Here is a 15,178-nt window from a genome sequence, read left to right on the forward strand (position 1 = left end):
TTTTTTTTTTTTTTTTTTATGATTTTGAGTTTTGTTCCACATTGTTCTCCCACTCTTACCTATCCAGGATCTCCTGCACTGATACCTTTTTGAGTGGTTGACAGAGGTAGCCAGGCACCATCTAGTTCTTCTGGTCTCATGGTCTATAGGCTGAGGATCTACGTCCCTTGGATGAATTATTTGAAATAGTTTTTGGTTTTCTTTAGCATCTTTGGTTTTCTTCATTCTTCTTTGCTCTGAATGAGGAGAGACCCATCGTTGCATCTAGAGGGCCACTTCCAAGCTTTTAATATCCTAGTTGCTACCCACCAAAGTAGAATGTGGAACAATGTTTTTGTGTATATGTTATTCCATTTGAGCTTGATGTCCCCTGTGACTATAGTCCTGAGCCCACAGGTCCAACTACTCACACCCTCAGGGTAGCTGGCTGTGGCTAAGAAGCCACCACAACCTTGCCTCTTGTCAACTCCACTGTATGCCCAGACATTCTTAAGACCCCAGTTGCTACTCAACCAAAGTAGAATGTAGAGCAGCCTACAAATGTGCATGTAGAGACATCATCTGCCAACCTTATATGTGGTCATGGGCACACTCCCCTCTGGGTAGACATACCTGATCATTCAGCCTGTCTACCCATCTGTCCTGTAGATCAGTGTTTGCCATCATTGACAACACAGAACTGTACATGCAAGAGGGTTCATCATTGTTGTCTGTACCTCCCGTGTACCTCTCTCTGTCTTCCTTTTCCTCAGTGCTGTTATGTTGCTCACTCACTTTTGGTACATTGCCCTTCCCTTAACCCAAATCAATACTTGTCTCTATCCATCCACCAGTATTCCCTCCCTCCCTTCCCATCCTCAAGGCAGTCATCTTGGTGAGTCCTCCAGTCTTAACTAGCTCAGAAGATCAGGTTTTTGTTTGGTTTTTAGCAATTTGAGGTTCTGTTCCACATTTTTCTCCCATTCTATCTAGGACCATTTATTTTGTCCTTGGTCAGAGTGGTTTGTAGTGGTAGCTGGGCACCATCTAGTTCTGTTATCAGGGTAGCTGAGGCTGTGATATGCATACACTGCATGTCCTGTAGACTAGATTTTTCTTGGAGTCTTTGCTTTCCATCTTTCTCGTTTGCTCCAGATGAATGGAGATCAATAGTTATATTTTAGATGGCCACTCACCAGTTTTCAAGACCTCAGACACTACTCATCAAAGCAGGATGTAAAACATAACTTTATGAGCCATGATGTCCTATGAGATTGTGGTCCTACCCTTGAAATCCAGAAATCCAATCCTGTGATGTGTTTGGTTGTGTTTAAGAAGTATCCATCACTGTGTCCTCTCTGTGCTTTATATAAGGATCCTCTACCCTTGATACTGGTGTTTGAGGGAAAGGGCATGTTCTCTCTACTCAACTCTTTAACTTCTGTCTTCTTGATCCCTGCTTTCCACCCTATTCTCTCACTTAATTCTCTCTCTGACTACTTATCATCTAACCCGAATCTGGTCCTGATTGCTTTGCCTTTGACCTTACCCTCAGTATGTATCCCTGCCACACCACACCCTTACTCTCCTATCCCTTTCTTCAGCTTGCCTGTTCTTTCCTTAAACAACAAAAGAACAAACTCACTGCCATCGAGTCAATTCTGACTCATAGCGACCCCGCTGTTGGGTTTCCAAGGCAGTAAATCTGTATGGAAGTAGATTACCTCATCCTTCCGCAGAGCAGCTGGTATGTAGGAACCACTAGTCTTCTGGTTAGCAGTCAAATGTCTTAGGCACTGCACCACCAGAACTCCTTACTTTTAATTGCACTTATTCTTTCTCCTATCTCCTTACTCTTCCACTCTGCTGCTATTTCCAGCCGGGTCACTCTTCTCTGTCCCTGCTTCCTCTCAGCATCTGTGTCTTGTGATGATCCCTTGCTCTTTCTTTATTCTTCCAACAGTACAATGCTTGTACATTGCATGGTGGGAAAGGCCAGGAGCAGCGAGAGTTTGCACTGTCCAACCTCAAGGCTGGGGCCAAGGATATTTTGGTGGCTACAGATGTGGCTGGTCGTGGTATTGACATCCAAGATGTTTCTATGGTCGTCAACTATGATATGGCCAAAAACATTGAAGGTAAGTGCAGGGAAAAGCAGCTTCAGTCTAGGAGAGAAGGAGACTCCTTATCTCTTCCCTCTCGAAAGTTGAGGTGCTCCACTGAGGCGGCTATTGTGGCTTTTTCTCAGAGCCCTGAGTCTAGGATGGTTTGTCCCAATGAGAAGAGCTTATCTTAGCATTTGGGTAATACTGAAGGAGTGTGGAGAAGCATGGAGCTAGGCAATTCTTAGTCTTATTATGATAGGATAACCAAAAATCAGTAGTGATAGGAGTACTGCAGGCATTTCAGGTTCAGTGTGCACGAATTGTATTTACTGCCCTTGGAGATGTAGTGGGGAAGATGGTACCTTTGGAAGCAGAGACTTCAGACACTGCTCATTGTGGTGTGGCCTGATGCCTTGAATGACTGACATTCCTTTCAATCCCCAGATTACATCCACAGGATTGGCCGTACAGGGCGAGCAGGCAAGAGTGGTGTGGCCATTACCTTCCTCACCAAAGAAGACTCTGCTGTGTTCTATGAGCTGAAGCAAGCCATCCTGGAGAGCCCTGTGTCCTCTTGTCCCCCAGAGCTAGCCAACCACCCAGATGCCCAGCACAAGCCAGGCACCATCCTCACCAAAAAGCGCCGGGAAGAGACCATCTTTGCCTGACACAGTGCTTTTCTCATGGGATTAAGGGCGTGCTCTGAAGCTGCCTAAGGCTAGTTCTTCAGGACTCTCACATCCCTCTCTCCAGGTCCTCACTTGGGTTATGGGAGCTTACAAAACTATCAAGACTCCCTGGCACAGACATTCAGGTCTGAAGGCCTGAGCTTCAAAAGGAGAGGAGTTGCTTTAAAAGTCAGGGAGAGCAAATGGCCGTTTTGGCCCAGCTCTGCCCCACTCTGGGGCTTTGGGATTGCAGTGGGCTATTAGCTCTTGCCAGGGTATGGAGACAGCCAGTTGACATTGCCTCCTGGACTGAACAAGAACTGGCTGCCTGGATGGGAGTACCTTTGGTACAGACTTGACTGCATATGCTGCAGCAACACTGTTGTCCAAGATGATCCAGGGGATGTGGCACCGTGAGGGTTATGGACTTTGGACTCTGTCATTTTGACAGCTCTTTTCACATTTGGATTCTCAAGCCAAGGGCTTCTGGAGCTGTGTACAAACCCCTGTGCCAAGGGGTGCTGCAAACTCTAGGCATCCCTTGCCCAGGCAATTTTTTTTAGTACATGTGGGGTCAGGGTGAGCTGGCTATGTTCCCTAAGTCACTGAGTGAAATTTCTGTTTTTTATTCTCCGAGAAGATAAGTTTGTATGTTCCGAGAATAAACACATGGACATTAAAGCTATGTCTTGTTGTTGTTGTTATGTGCCATCAAGTTGGACCCGCCTCATAGCAACCCCTCCTTGGGTTTCCGAGGCGGTATCATTATGGAAGTAGATTGCCCACCCTTCCTTCTGAACCGTGGCCGGTGGGTTTGAACTACCAGCCTTCTAGCTAAACTCATCTCCCAGGTTCTCGCTGGCACCATAGAAAACAAAAGGGATAGCACTGGGTACAGCGGGTTGGAAAATTAAAGAAAATGACATCAAGAGTAGAGCCTAGGGTCTCAGCTCGTGGACTAAGACAATTGATGGCATTTGAGGGGAAATGGAAAAACTATTGACAGCAGGCTCATAACTTTTCCCTCCCCTTTTCTAGCCCCACATAACTTACGGCCCTGGCCAGGGAGATCTCTAGATACCTTTGCACAGGGTGAGAAATGAAAGCAGTTACGAAACTTCAGCAGGTGAGGCACAATCGGAACCACTCTCCACTCTGTGCTTTATGCCTTTGCTTGTGGTTCCCACATTACCAAGTCTACTGCTTGTGGGAAGAGGGGATGGTGAAGGGAAAGATGGACATCTGAGTGTTGAAGCTAGGCCTGGCTGAGTTAGGGTGTGGTGAGTGCTGCCGGGCCTGCGCCCTCCCACTGATGCTCTTACAGGGTCATCCTTACCCCTTGGAAAAAGCTGGCAGCTACACAGAGTTCAAGTTATTGCTACTTCTAGGACCTTTATGGCTCGAGACAGAGACAGTGTAAAGCTGTGACTAAGTCTTTTCCTCCTCACCTCCCAGAACAAGTTCCATCCCTGCGGCTGAGGTCTTTCCCCCAGGCATCTGGTGATGAGGTAGATTCTCCAGGCTCTGCCCTTTTTTCTTCCCTACTCAATGGGTCCTTTGTGAGAGAAGCCAGAATACTTTACCTCTTCCAGACTTGGGCAGGCCACGTAGTGAGGAACCTGGCCACATGAGCCAGCAGACACAGAACAGAAACTTAAGGACTGTGCATGGTGTTTATTAGTTATGACAGTGAGGTGGGAAGGCAGGTCTTGTGGAGCATGCTCTGTAGGTCACGCACTAGAGCCATAGGCAAGGGTAGCTGGTTAGACAGGGCCACTGGGGGCTGTCCACTGTGTCCTACCTCTCCCCATCGAACCCTAACTTAAGCAGTAGCAATGAATCTGGGAATAAAGTTTGGGGCTCATACTCCCCAGGGCTCATGAGGGGCATAAACAGAAATGTCTGGATGCAAGGGCAAAACAATGAAGGGGTGAGGAGGCCCCTGAAGCTGTTCTATTTGTTCTGTGCTATACATGCCTTCCCTCCCCAAACCCCCAGTCTAGGTTGACTCCCGCCTTCTGTTGGGCTTGACCATGCTCCTAGTCCCTGGTTCTGTCTGATGTTAAGAAGGTTCCTGGCAGGGTGAGGCGAGTCCACCCTCAAGAGCTTCAGCTGTGAGGTGTTGCTTTGGCCCCAGCTAGGCTGCCTGCTGCTCCAGTGCTGTTCTTGGATGCCCCACCCCAACTGATAGATGGGAGTGCCACCCTGATGGGCTTTGATTGTCTCGTTTCTAACGTGTGGCAGTGAAGTGAATGGAGGCCCTTAGACCCCAAAGCACAACCCCTGAGTCCCTTGACTGTTAGGACTTGTGTCTGCTCAGGGACCTTGTTTCTTCTTTGTGCCATGCTGTCCACACCTCCACCCTTTTGTCATGTTGAGGGGGCATCCCTTCCCTGAGTAGTGGGAAGGCCCCTGCTAAGGGGATCCTGGCCTGAGGGCACTGCCCAGTGGGCAGCTTCTTGTGCAGGAGAGGAAGGTGCCAGGGGTGTAGAACACACAGCTAGTACCTGACATGGGAGCCTATGGGGGTCACTGCCCAGGAGGTGAGGGTACCCCCTGCTCCCAGAACCTTGGGACTTCAGGCAGCCCTGGAGCTGAGGCTGGGCAGGGGGTTGTGGGGGCTGAGCCTAGTGCCAGCCTAATGCCAGTCTAACTCCAACCTGCCTGCCTGGTGTGGATGCCCCAGTCAGCTGTGCCTGTGCCTGCCTGGGTAGGGCAGTAGGAGGCTGTCAGTAGCTATCCTTGGGCCAGGGCCGGTTGCGCTGCCAGTTCCGGTCATTGTGGTTGTGCTCCGAGTCCTGGGCTAGGAGCCGGTCTTGGGGGTCGTGCCCATTAGCACTAGGAAGCCCCGAGGTGTGCTGGCGGTGAGGCTGGTACAGGTCCTGGTAGGCATCTGCATAGTCCTCCTCTAGATGGCGGGAGCTACGCTGCGAAGAGCCTGTCCAGGCTTGACGGGAGCTCTCGCTGGCCTCATCTGAGGGCATCAAACTGTCACGCTCGAGGGGTGAGTGCTCCTCGCCACGTTCCCCCAGCAGCTGCTGGTTCTGGGAGCAACACATAGCATTAATTGAGGCAGGGCAGAACTTGCCTTGGCCTCCCTCCCTGCCCTCTGGTAGGGTGGGGGATTCTTCCCCCTCCACTCTCAAGCCTTGGGCACAGGAAATAGTATAAGGAAGGAGAAGTATGCTAATGCAGCCTTCCTCTTCAGAAATGGAAAACTGAAGCTTTTGACTTCTTCCAGATTCAGGCTAAAGAGCTGTGGTGGTGTGATGGGTAAATGCTCGCTGCTAACAAAAAGTCTGTGGTTCGAATTCACTGGCTACTCCATGGGGCAGAAGACCTGGTGATCTGCTCCCATAAAGAATACAGCCTAGGAAACCCTACAGGGAAGCTCTATTCTGTCTTACAGGGCCACTATGAGTTGAAATCAACTCAAAAGCATATAACAACAAAGTACAGGCTTTGCCTTCAAGACAGATTATGAGAAGGTTTGGAGACTGTGCTTCCCTTGATCCCTAGAAAAAGAATCTCTGATTACCCATCTCACTGACTTATTCCCTCTCTCATCAGAAAGTTCCTTGGCTGTACATCAGCTCTGTCTCCAGCAGAGCTGAGAGCTCTATAACCTTTTGAACTGGAGGCCAAAGACACTCTTGGCCTTGGATTTGGGCAGGGATTGGAGGAAGGGCTAGCTGAGCTTGAAGATCTCAGCCCACTGGAAGTGGTTACCTGAAGTCCAGGGATGGCACTGGGAGGGCCCAAAAGACCAGGGCTAGGGGCCGGGTGGTGGGTGGCCCGCCAGTAAACCTCCAGGTATTCAGCCAGGTGTTCACAGGCATCCTCCAGCTGGTTCTCATCCAGAATCACATCGAATGACTCCTGTGGAAAAGGGGAAGGGCAAATGTTGGGCTTCTCTCAGCAACAGCCCTACACCTACATCTCTACTGCTCTCCTAGCCCTGGAAAAGCAGCAATGGGGATAGGGGTGGCTGATGCAGGCACTCACCGGTGGGCACTGAACCAGCTTATCATATGCCATCATCTGTACAGTCAGGTGCTTCATCTGTGACTTCCCCCGGGAGCGGATAAGACGCTGAAGGACCTGAGGGAAAGGCCAGAACTGGGCCTGGAGTCTCGTGGGGCAGGAAAGAACTGGGCATGTCCCTGACGTGTGATATGGTATCACAAGGGAAGAATGACTCAGAATGGTGTCAAGGGGTGGCAGGGAAACGGAACTCAGGTGCCCTTGGGCAAAAACCAGGCAGAGTTGTACATTCTAAAAGGGCAGCTCTGTGGGCCTCCTCCATCACCCCTGCTGACCTACCTTCGGTGAGGACACTTTGACAAAGACGATGATGGGGGCCAGTGAGGTCTTGGCCAACTGTGCTGGGTGGTTGATGGTGTCAGCATCCAGCACTACTAGCTGCAGGGATTTGGCCAGCTCGAATATGCGCTCGATCTCACTCTGTACTTCGGCTATGGAGGGAGGGAGCAGGAGTGATCACCTATGGCTCCATCCACTTCTTACTCCAATAGGGCTTTGGGGGCTTCCAAATGGTGGGCAGGAAGAAATTGGAGGGAGGGCTATTCATCAAGGCCTGAGCAGGCAGAGGTGCAGGGAACTGAGATGATTCGGATCAGTTCATACCAATCCTGGGGCAGGTAGAGGAGTTGGATAGAAAAGCAAGAAGTTGGGGAAGAGAAAAGTAGGAGGAAGGTTCTCACTAACGCTTGAGTGGGCAGAGTAACAGGGAGGCAGGGACTTCCTACCAATGCTGGAGCGGGCAGAGGAACGTTCTATGATGGTCCTCTTGCCAGGATTGTTGAGCACTGATCGCTTTGCCAGTGAGAGGTCAGCTGTGACACGGGTGATGGAGATCCTGGGGAGGGGGTGGAGAATCACAGCTCACCTCTAAACCTAAAGCCCGAGGCCCCTCTCTACCCAGGCCCCACTCAACTTTCCTTTCAGAGAAGACCCTGCTACAAGCATCCAGAAGTAGGCAATGGTCTTCTCTCTGGTTCTCATGCCACCTCAGGCCAGGCAGCTTACCTGCCATCAAACCTATGTTTGAGGAAATCGAAGAGAGCCTTCTGCATCATGTCTGTGACCTGGGTGGGGGAAGAGCAGAGAGCTGACTGACGGCTCCCATTGAGAGGGACAGTGTGCCCAGGCATGGCCCATGGAGCCCACCCCCTCCACATTTAAGACTCTGTGGACAGGACACCCCTCCCCACACTATCCCAGGGGCCTTCCTATGGCAGGCTTGGTAGAAGTGACTTTGGGGCCAGGGACCTTGCCTTACCTCATAACCTTTCAGAGAGGGCCCCACCAGCACCACGGGTCTCATGGAGGGTACCACATCATATGGAGGAACATGTTCTGCCTGCAGAATAGACATGTTGTTGTTGTTGTTGTTGTTGTTATGTGCCGTCGAGTCGGCCCCGACTCATAGTGACCCCTCCTTGGGTTTCCGAGGCAGTATCACTACGGAAGTAGATTGCCCCATCTTCCTTCCAAGGAGTGGCTGGTGGGTTTGAACCGCCAGCCTTCTGGTTAGCAGTCAAGTGCTTTAGGCACTATGCTACCAGAGCTCCCAGAATAGACATAAGGTCAGGCAAAATCATGGCCTAGGTGCCTGCCCTATGCCCTTGGGGCCAGATTTTAGAAGTCCTGGCACTCCCTCCCTTCTGTATCCTTTTGCCTTTCCAACAATGACTGCCCAGAAAACTTTGCCAGAGCCTTAAGCCATGAACCCCCCAGCCCAGGCCCCTTCCTTGACTCACCTGCTTTTGCTTCTGCTTGGCTTTTTGGAAAAGGAAATAAAAGATTAAAGTTGGTAAAGGGGGAAAAGACCCTGGGGCATGGCATTCCCTTTCCCAGGGGAAATAAGACCTTCTCTCAGCTCTCTGGATCCCTCCACCAACCCCTTCCCACACAGTTAACTTAGGGAAAATTCCCCCTTAACTGCCCACCTACTCAACATGGGGGAGGGTGGGGGAGACTACCTAGAGATGGAGGAGGGGAGCGTCTGTTGCCAATGTCACTTAGGCTGGAGGGGTTCCCAGATCTCCTGAGAGCAGAAAAAGAGGTCATAGAGAGTGTATGTACGTGCCACTGTGTATGTACGGGCTCAGGCATTATTTAATAGTTGTATAAAGTATCCACATACTTTATCTAGTGAGGGAGTGTATGTGTGATACGTGTGATTTTGAATGTGTGTATGTACGGTATAGACAGATCAGCAATGTGTCTAGCTGGGTATAGACATGTATTTTTGTGTGGGATCTGCATGTACGCGTGGAGTGTGTGGTGCCTGTGTACTGTGGGTCACGTGCACATATCTGGGGGTGGGGTGTTTATTGAGTCACAGCCCAGCTCTCACCTGGCCTTCTGCTCCTGTTTGAGCCGGATACTCTCCAGGCGCTGGGGACTGGGGATAAAGGCGATGTCTCCGCCCTCTTTCACTAGCCTGCCGATCCACCAGTCATTGCTGTACTTCTGGGGGTGGGAGGAGCAGGAAGGAGTGGTGAGAGAAGGTAGTCCAGGCCTTAATCCTAGCTCTTGGAGGTGAAGGAGCCAGGGAGGCAATTCATTTGGTGAGCTGGTCCAGGTGGACCGAGGAAAGCAGTACACGGGGAGATAGGCAAGAGAAGGTGCTAGCTAGGTTTGAGGCACCCAGGATTTCAGAGTGAGGCATCACAGCTGTGTCCCATGGAACCTTAGAGGCAGCTCACTTTATAAATATGGAAACTAAGACACATGCCAGGGCTCAGAAGAACAGAAGGCCCAGGGACTAGGTCTTGGATATTAGGGCTGTATGAGTGTGTGTTAAGGACAAGCAGGTGAGGAGTTTGGGGACATGTTTACAGACTGAGAACCTAAGGAAATAAGAAGCATTGGGATTTGGGGCAAGAACAGGGAAATTAAGTGGTGGTGGCTTCTTTGGGGAAGGTGGAGAGTGTCAATCACCTCTTTAATATGCAGAAAATCTTTGGCCTCAAAGTTGACTCCAGAGCCCTGGACTGGGCACTCCTCATCCAGTACACCACAGTAGCTGACATTGGTCCTCACAGCAAATGCCACGGGCTTGTGCTGGAAAATGTGGCCATCAGTGCAAGTGAGGGAACCTCAGACCACCCGTCCAAGTGTCAGTCCTCCATCAGCAGGGGGCCAGAGCCTCCGCCCATCACACACTCTTTCACATTCACATACACTCTGCTCAATGAATTCTCAAGACTTGGGACCAAGCACAACTTTCCACCCAGTCCTGCCCCAGCCCCCAAAGGTGATACCTTGGCCCTTTCAAGCTGCTGCTGAGCCTGGCTTTCCACTTCGCGCCGGGCACTCTCCCGGTCCTCCTCCAGGGAGACGTCTGAGTCCAGAGATGGGCGGCTGGTATAGGAGTCAGCTGAACCCTGTGATGGGAGAGAAGCTGTGATGCGGGGCTCAGTTGATAAGGGCACTGTAGAAAAGAGAGGCACCTCCTAACCCTACGTGGTGCTACCACTCACCCCTAGCCCTCTCCATCTCCCAGGGGGTGGCTGGGCTCCAGCCTCTCTTCCTATCCCCATGGGAAGGGTCACAGTGTCTAATGCTGCAGGAAATCTGGCCCAATCCATATGTGCTAAGATCTAGGCCCTTCCCCCCAGCCTATTAATACTGTAGCTTTGAATAGAGCCTGCCACACGTCCCTCCTTCCTTTCTTTTTCCCCTCAACCATGTCTTCCGACGCTTAGGAGTAAGGAGATGTACTGAAGATGATACATTGAGATGACTCTGAATCCAGGAGACCCAGTCCTGTTCACACAGCCTGCAAAGCAGCCTGGACATTAGCCCTTTAAAATGCCTGGCAGGAGTACAGCCAGCCAGGGAACAGTCAAGAGATGCTGGTTGGCATGGCACTGGCCCTGAGTGTCTGGATATAGCCACCTGCCTCCTTAGATCCCATAGTCTCTAGTCTCTGCCATTCCAGGGTGAAGAAGTGGGCACAGAGTTCCTAGAAGTCACCTCCCCTTTATTATGTCCATTTCCCACTTTTTTCCTCTTACATCTGCTGAGGCAACTGGCCAAGTGTGGGCAGCAAACAAGCCTGAGAAGGCAACACAAAGCTATCTCCGTGGGGATAGGCGAGCTAGGCCACACCTATCACCTGGCCTACATCTCCCCCCCACCCCTTCCCCAAGCCCAGGGGATATCCGGCTCTGGAAGAAGGCCAGGCTGGTGCCAGGCAACCCAGCTGAAGAACAGGACCCTGGGGACTTGGAGGGAGGGTCTTTAGTAATCTGAGCAAGGACAGTCTCTGAGTTTGGCCCATAGGAAGGGACTTTGAGCAATGAGGGCACATTTGGAGGGCCCACAGTTCACAAACTTTAAGACTAGGAGGGAAACACACAAAAGAGTAAGGGAAGGTGGACCATGAGACCAGAGGCCAGAAGGCAGGATGTCTGGGTTTTCCCCTCAGTCTAAGGAGAAGAGAATCTGGTGTTTTTTTTTTTTTTTTTGGCACCATAGTTTCCCTTCTTTATGGGCAAAAAAAAAAAAGAAACGATGTTTCCTTCAGTTCTGAGGTACACGTGGCAGAGAGAAGGTAGGAACCTAGATAGAGCATATTTATGTTGGAGTGTGTGTGTCTAGAGGAAGGGGCTTTAGACTACCTTCTGAGATTTCAGAATATTCCCTCAAGCCCACTGTATATGACCACCTCACAGGAGGCAGTGGAGGCCAAACTCAGTGGAGAGTGAAATCACACACCTGCCATGCATCATGACCCCTCCCTGCAGCCTTGCCTTGTACAAGGAGACTTGTTAGCTTGGTCTCAGCCTAGGCTCTAAATCGAAAAACGAAACTCATTGCCATCGAGTTGATTCCGACTCATAGCAACCCTGCTTTGGGTTTCTGAGGTGGTAAATTTTTATGGAAGTAGATTGCCCAGTCTTCCTTCTGCGGAATGGCTGGTGGGTTTGAACCGCCAAGCGTCTGGTTAGCAAATGCCTTAGGCAGTATGCCACCAGAGCTCCTTAGCCTAGGCTCTAGAGCTTAAGATATCGACAATATCTGTGGTAGACCCAAAGCAGGAAGAAAGCACAGAGGGAAGTCTCTCATTTTACAGAGGAGCAGACCCCGCTGAAGGAGTGACATTAAGTGGTTCACTGGGAGAATTCATGCCTTCCATGTGGAAGCTCAAGGTTTGATTCCTGGACAATACACCTCTTGTGCAGCCACCACCCATCTGTCAGTGGAAGCTGCATGTTGCTGTGATGAATGGGTTTCAGCAGAGTGTCCAAAGTAAGACAAACTAGGAAGAAAGGCCTGGTGATCTACTTCCCAAAATTTGCCAATGAAAACCCTATGGAGCACCTGGGTATGATCTACAGCTGATTGTGGAGATGGTACAGGACTGAGTAGTGGCTCATGCTGTTGGGCGTGGGGTCACCATGAGTGTAGGCCAATTCAACAGCAGCTAACAACCACAGAGTCTGCCTGCTCTTCTCCATCTCTCTTGAGAACAAAATAGGACCGGTTTGACAGCCAAAAGGAAAAGGATGAGCTCCAGGAAGAAGCTTTGCACTGTCAGCAGGGTGAGGGACCCCTTTCCCAAGGGTCTTAGGACACAGAGGTATCTCTACAGGACATGCTGTTAGAAGGAGACAGAGGCCAATCAGGCGGGAGGAATGAGGAGAGACAGGAGGACCACTCACATCGCATAGCACCCAGATGCTCTGTACAGTGCTCGGAGAGGAGACTAACCTTTATTGTTCGCCCTCCAGGCTCTCAGCCTAATTTAAAAAATAATAATAATAACAAACTCACTGCCATCCAGTTGGATCCGACGCATAGTGACCCCTCCTAAAGTAGATTGCCTAGTCGTCCTCCTTCTGAGGAGCCTTCTGGTTAGCAGTCAAATGCTTTAGGCACTACACCACCAGAGCTCCTCAGCCTAATAGTAATCTTAATGTCCCTACCTGGGACAGTGGGGTTACCTGCCCTCCCACCCTAGGAGGACAGGAGCTCTCCCCTAATGTTTAATAAGTTGTGTTCTCTCCATTACTCCCAAGACCTCAGGGCTCACCCATCTCTGGAGCTCTGGCCCCACTTGGGAAGGCCAGGGCCGCGCTGCCCAGCACACTCTGGGGTCTTGTTTCCCCCACTCCCTGTTATGCCAAAACAGCCAGAGGCTTAAGTACTTTGGTGCTGCCTGGAGTTGGCACAGTGCCCTGGTGGTGCCCCCCTTGCCTGGTGAGTGTGTGGGCAGGCTGCAGCTCCACTCTTGCCTGGCACAGGGAAAGAGAGGAGGGAGATGAGCCGGTGGATTTATTTAGAGCCTGATTTCCCTCCTACTGCTTCAGAGGGGGCCTCAGGGAGAGCAAGGAGCCAGGCAAAAGAAAGGAAGTGGGGGAGGGTAATCCAGAAACTAGAGAGAGGTGGGGAGGGAGCAGTGGGACAGCATGTTGTCCCCAAACACCATCCGCCTTGCAGCAGTCCTTGCCTTCTCACCAGGGACAGAAGAACCTCCCAAGATCTTCCAGCCCCCCAGAGGAGTCTTTTCTCAGGCTCACCTTGAGATCTTGGCACCCAGGGCCATGCCAGCTGTCCCTTCAACTGCCAAAGAGGTGTCCACCAGAGCCTTGAAAATTACCTGCTCTAGCTGCAAGGTTATTAGCCCCAGAGGTTTGATGGGGAAATCGTTCCCAGCAGGAGCCCAGTCCCAGAAAATGACTCCTAGATGCCTATTCTGAGCTCTAGCACTCATCTGTCCTGGGCCTGGCAGCAAGAAATGGGTGAGGGCTTGATCATACTCCTTTTTTGAACCAGGGGTGCTGGCAACTGTACAGCTCTAATCTGCACACCCATCAGGGGCCTCCTCCAAAGAGGCCTTCTTTCAGGAGGTTTGAAGGTAGGTTGGCAGCTCCAGGGGGCTGAGAAGCTACTCCCCATCCTTCCAGGCACTCTCCCTGCTTTCTGAGCTCCGGGAATCACTGCCTAATGAGCTGATTTGTCTCAGTGGGTCAGGAGATAAAAGCAAAGAGGAGAATTAAAAATTTATTGGTTGCCTGGTTCTCTGAGCAAAGAGCTTCCTCTCCATCCCCAGGCCTTCAGCTCCTCTGGCCTCACCTCCAGGCCCTCCATGCTGAGCAGGAGCTCAGGGTGCCTGATGCTCTGAGGAAGCCTCACCAGGAGGTTGTGGAATGGATGGGCTCAATCAGCTGGCCCTCTCTTGTACTGGCTGCTCAGGCGTTAGCCAGCCAGTAGCTGGATTAGCGGAAGAGTGAGGAGATAAGGCAATGCACAGAGCTGGAGGGTGGAAGAAGATGATGGAGGTCTCAAGTTTTATGATCTCTTTCTGAAGAGGTTGGGCCATGTTTTCAGGAATGTTCTCCCAGCTCCCTCATTTGTTGTTAACTTGGGGAACAGGAGCTCCATCTGGAATGTCCCACTCTCTAAGACCCCCAGATTCTCCATAAGTCCTCCCTTCAGAACTCTTGACCTGCCTTGTCTAAAGCCTGTATATATGCCTTTTAGCCTCGCCTCCTCCACCCGCTTCTCCCTCCATCTCTCCTGTTCTAAGCTTTGGAGCCACCTGCTCTAGCCTTTCCCCCACACTGCTCCCTCCTTTCCACACACTCGGTGCCCCTTGGCCTAGAACTGGGGGACTGGGGAGCCCTTAGCACTCCCCACTTTCCTACAGCGCTCCCCGAACACACAATCCGCCACTGGGGCGTTTTGTCAAAGTCCTGAACTGGGGGGAAGGGTCCAAGGGAGAGGAGGTGTCACTCCAACTTCCCCACCCCCACCCCACCGCGGGCACTCACCGCCTCCGAGTCCTCAAACCCGGGCACGTAGGAGTCGTCATACATGGGGGAGTCCGGGCTGGGGGGGAAGCAAGCGGCGCCGTGGGCGGGAGCGGCCCGGAGGCAGGGGCGAGGGCAGCGGCCGCGCCCGAGAGATGCCACCTAGCCCCGCAACCCGGCGGGCGGCGACGGCGAGCGAGAGAGCGAGAAAGAGGGAGCGAGCCGCGAAGCCCAGCTGCTCCAAGCTCAAATCACCGCTTCCCCCCACCCCACCCCCCGAACCCCGCTGGTCCCACCCCGAGCGCGGCTGAGGAATCTGGCGCCGACTCCTACAACAATAGTGCCCGCCCACCTGCCCCCTCCCCGGGAGAAGGCAGGGGTGGCGGCGGGGGGTGCCGGTCACCGGGGAGCCCGGACGCGGCCGGGAGAGGGGCGTAGACGGCAGCCGGGGAGAAGGTGGGTCCCCGAGCACCTACGGGGCAGAGGGGCGGCGGGGAGGAAGGGGAGGAGAGACTGCGGGCGGGGCGGGTCCAGGCTCAGCGGAGGCGGGGCGAGGAGAGATGCGGAGACCGGGACAGACGCTCGGCAACCCAGGAAATACTCCGCCGGGAAACAAAGGGCTGGCGCGGGGGGAGGG

The 15,178-nt window shown here is 52.1% G+C and overlaps 2 protein-coding genes across 2 annotated transcripts in view; one reads left to right on the plus strand and one right to left on the minus strand.

Moving 5' to 3' along the window:
- Window positions 1-2,752, plus strand: part of DDX23 (DEAD-box helicase 23) — a 12,237-nt gene extending 9,485 nt beyond the window's left edge. The window contains exons 15-16 of the mRNA XM_007937866.2: window positions 1,943-2,117; window positions 2,529-2,752. Of these exons, the coding sequence (XP_007936057.1) occupies window positions 1,943-2,117; window positions 2,529-2,752 (399 nt within the window). The remainder of the gene's footprint in view (window positions 1-1,942; window positions 2,118-2,528) is intronic.
- Window positions 2,753-5,481: 2,729 nt separating this feature from the next.
- Window positions 5,482-14,607, minus strand: CACNB3 (calcium voltage-gated channel auxiliary subunit beta 3). Its single transcript, XM_007937867.2, has 13 exons — window positions 14,563-14,607; window positions 10,045-10,167; window positions 9,722-9,844; window positions 9,135-9,250; window positions 8,758-8,822; window positions 8,536-8,555; window positions 8,055-8,135; window positions 7,802-7,860; window positions 7,522-7,631; window positions 7,076-7,227; window positions 6,758-6,853; window positions 6,482-6,631; window positions 5,482-5,796 (listed from the first exon to the last, which is right to left on the minus strand). Exons 1-13 carry the CDS (start codon window positions 14,605-14,607, stop codon window positions 5,482-5,484), a joined length of 1,455 nt encoding a protein of 484 aa, XP_007936058.1.
- Between the last annotated feature and the right edge of the window lie 571 nt (window positions 14,608-15,178).

Source organism: Orycteropus afer, unplaced genomic scaffold (genome assembly GCF_000298275.1).
Source record: "Orycteropus afer afer isolate SDZICR_OR568_19922 unplaced genomic scaffold, OryAfe1.0 scaffold00045, whole genome shotgun sequence".
Taxonomy (NCBI): domain Eukaryota; kingdom Metazoa; phylum Chordata; class Mammalia; order Tubulidentata; family Orycteropodidae; genus Orycteropus; species Orycteropus afer.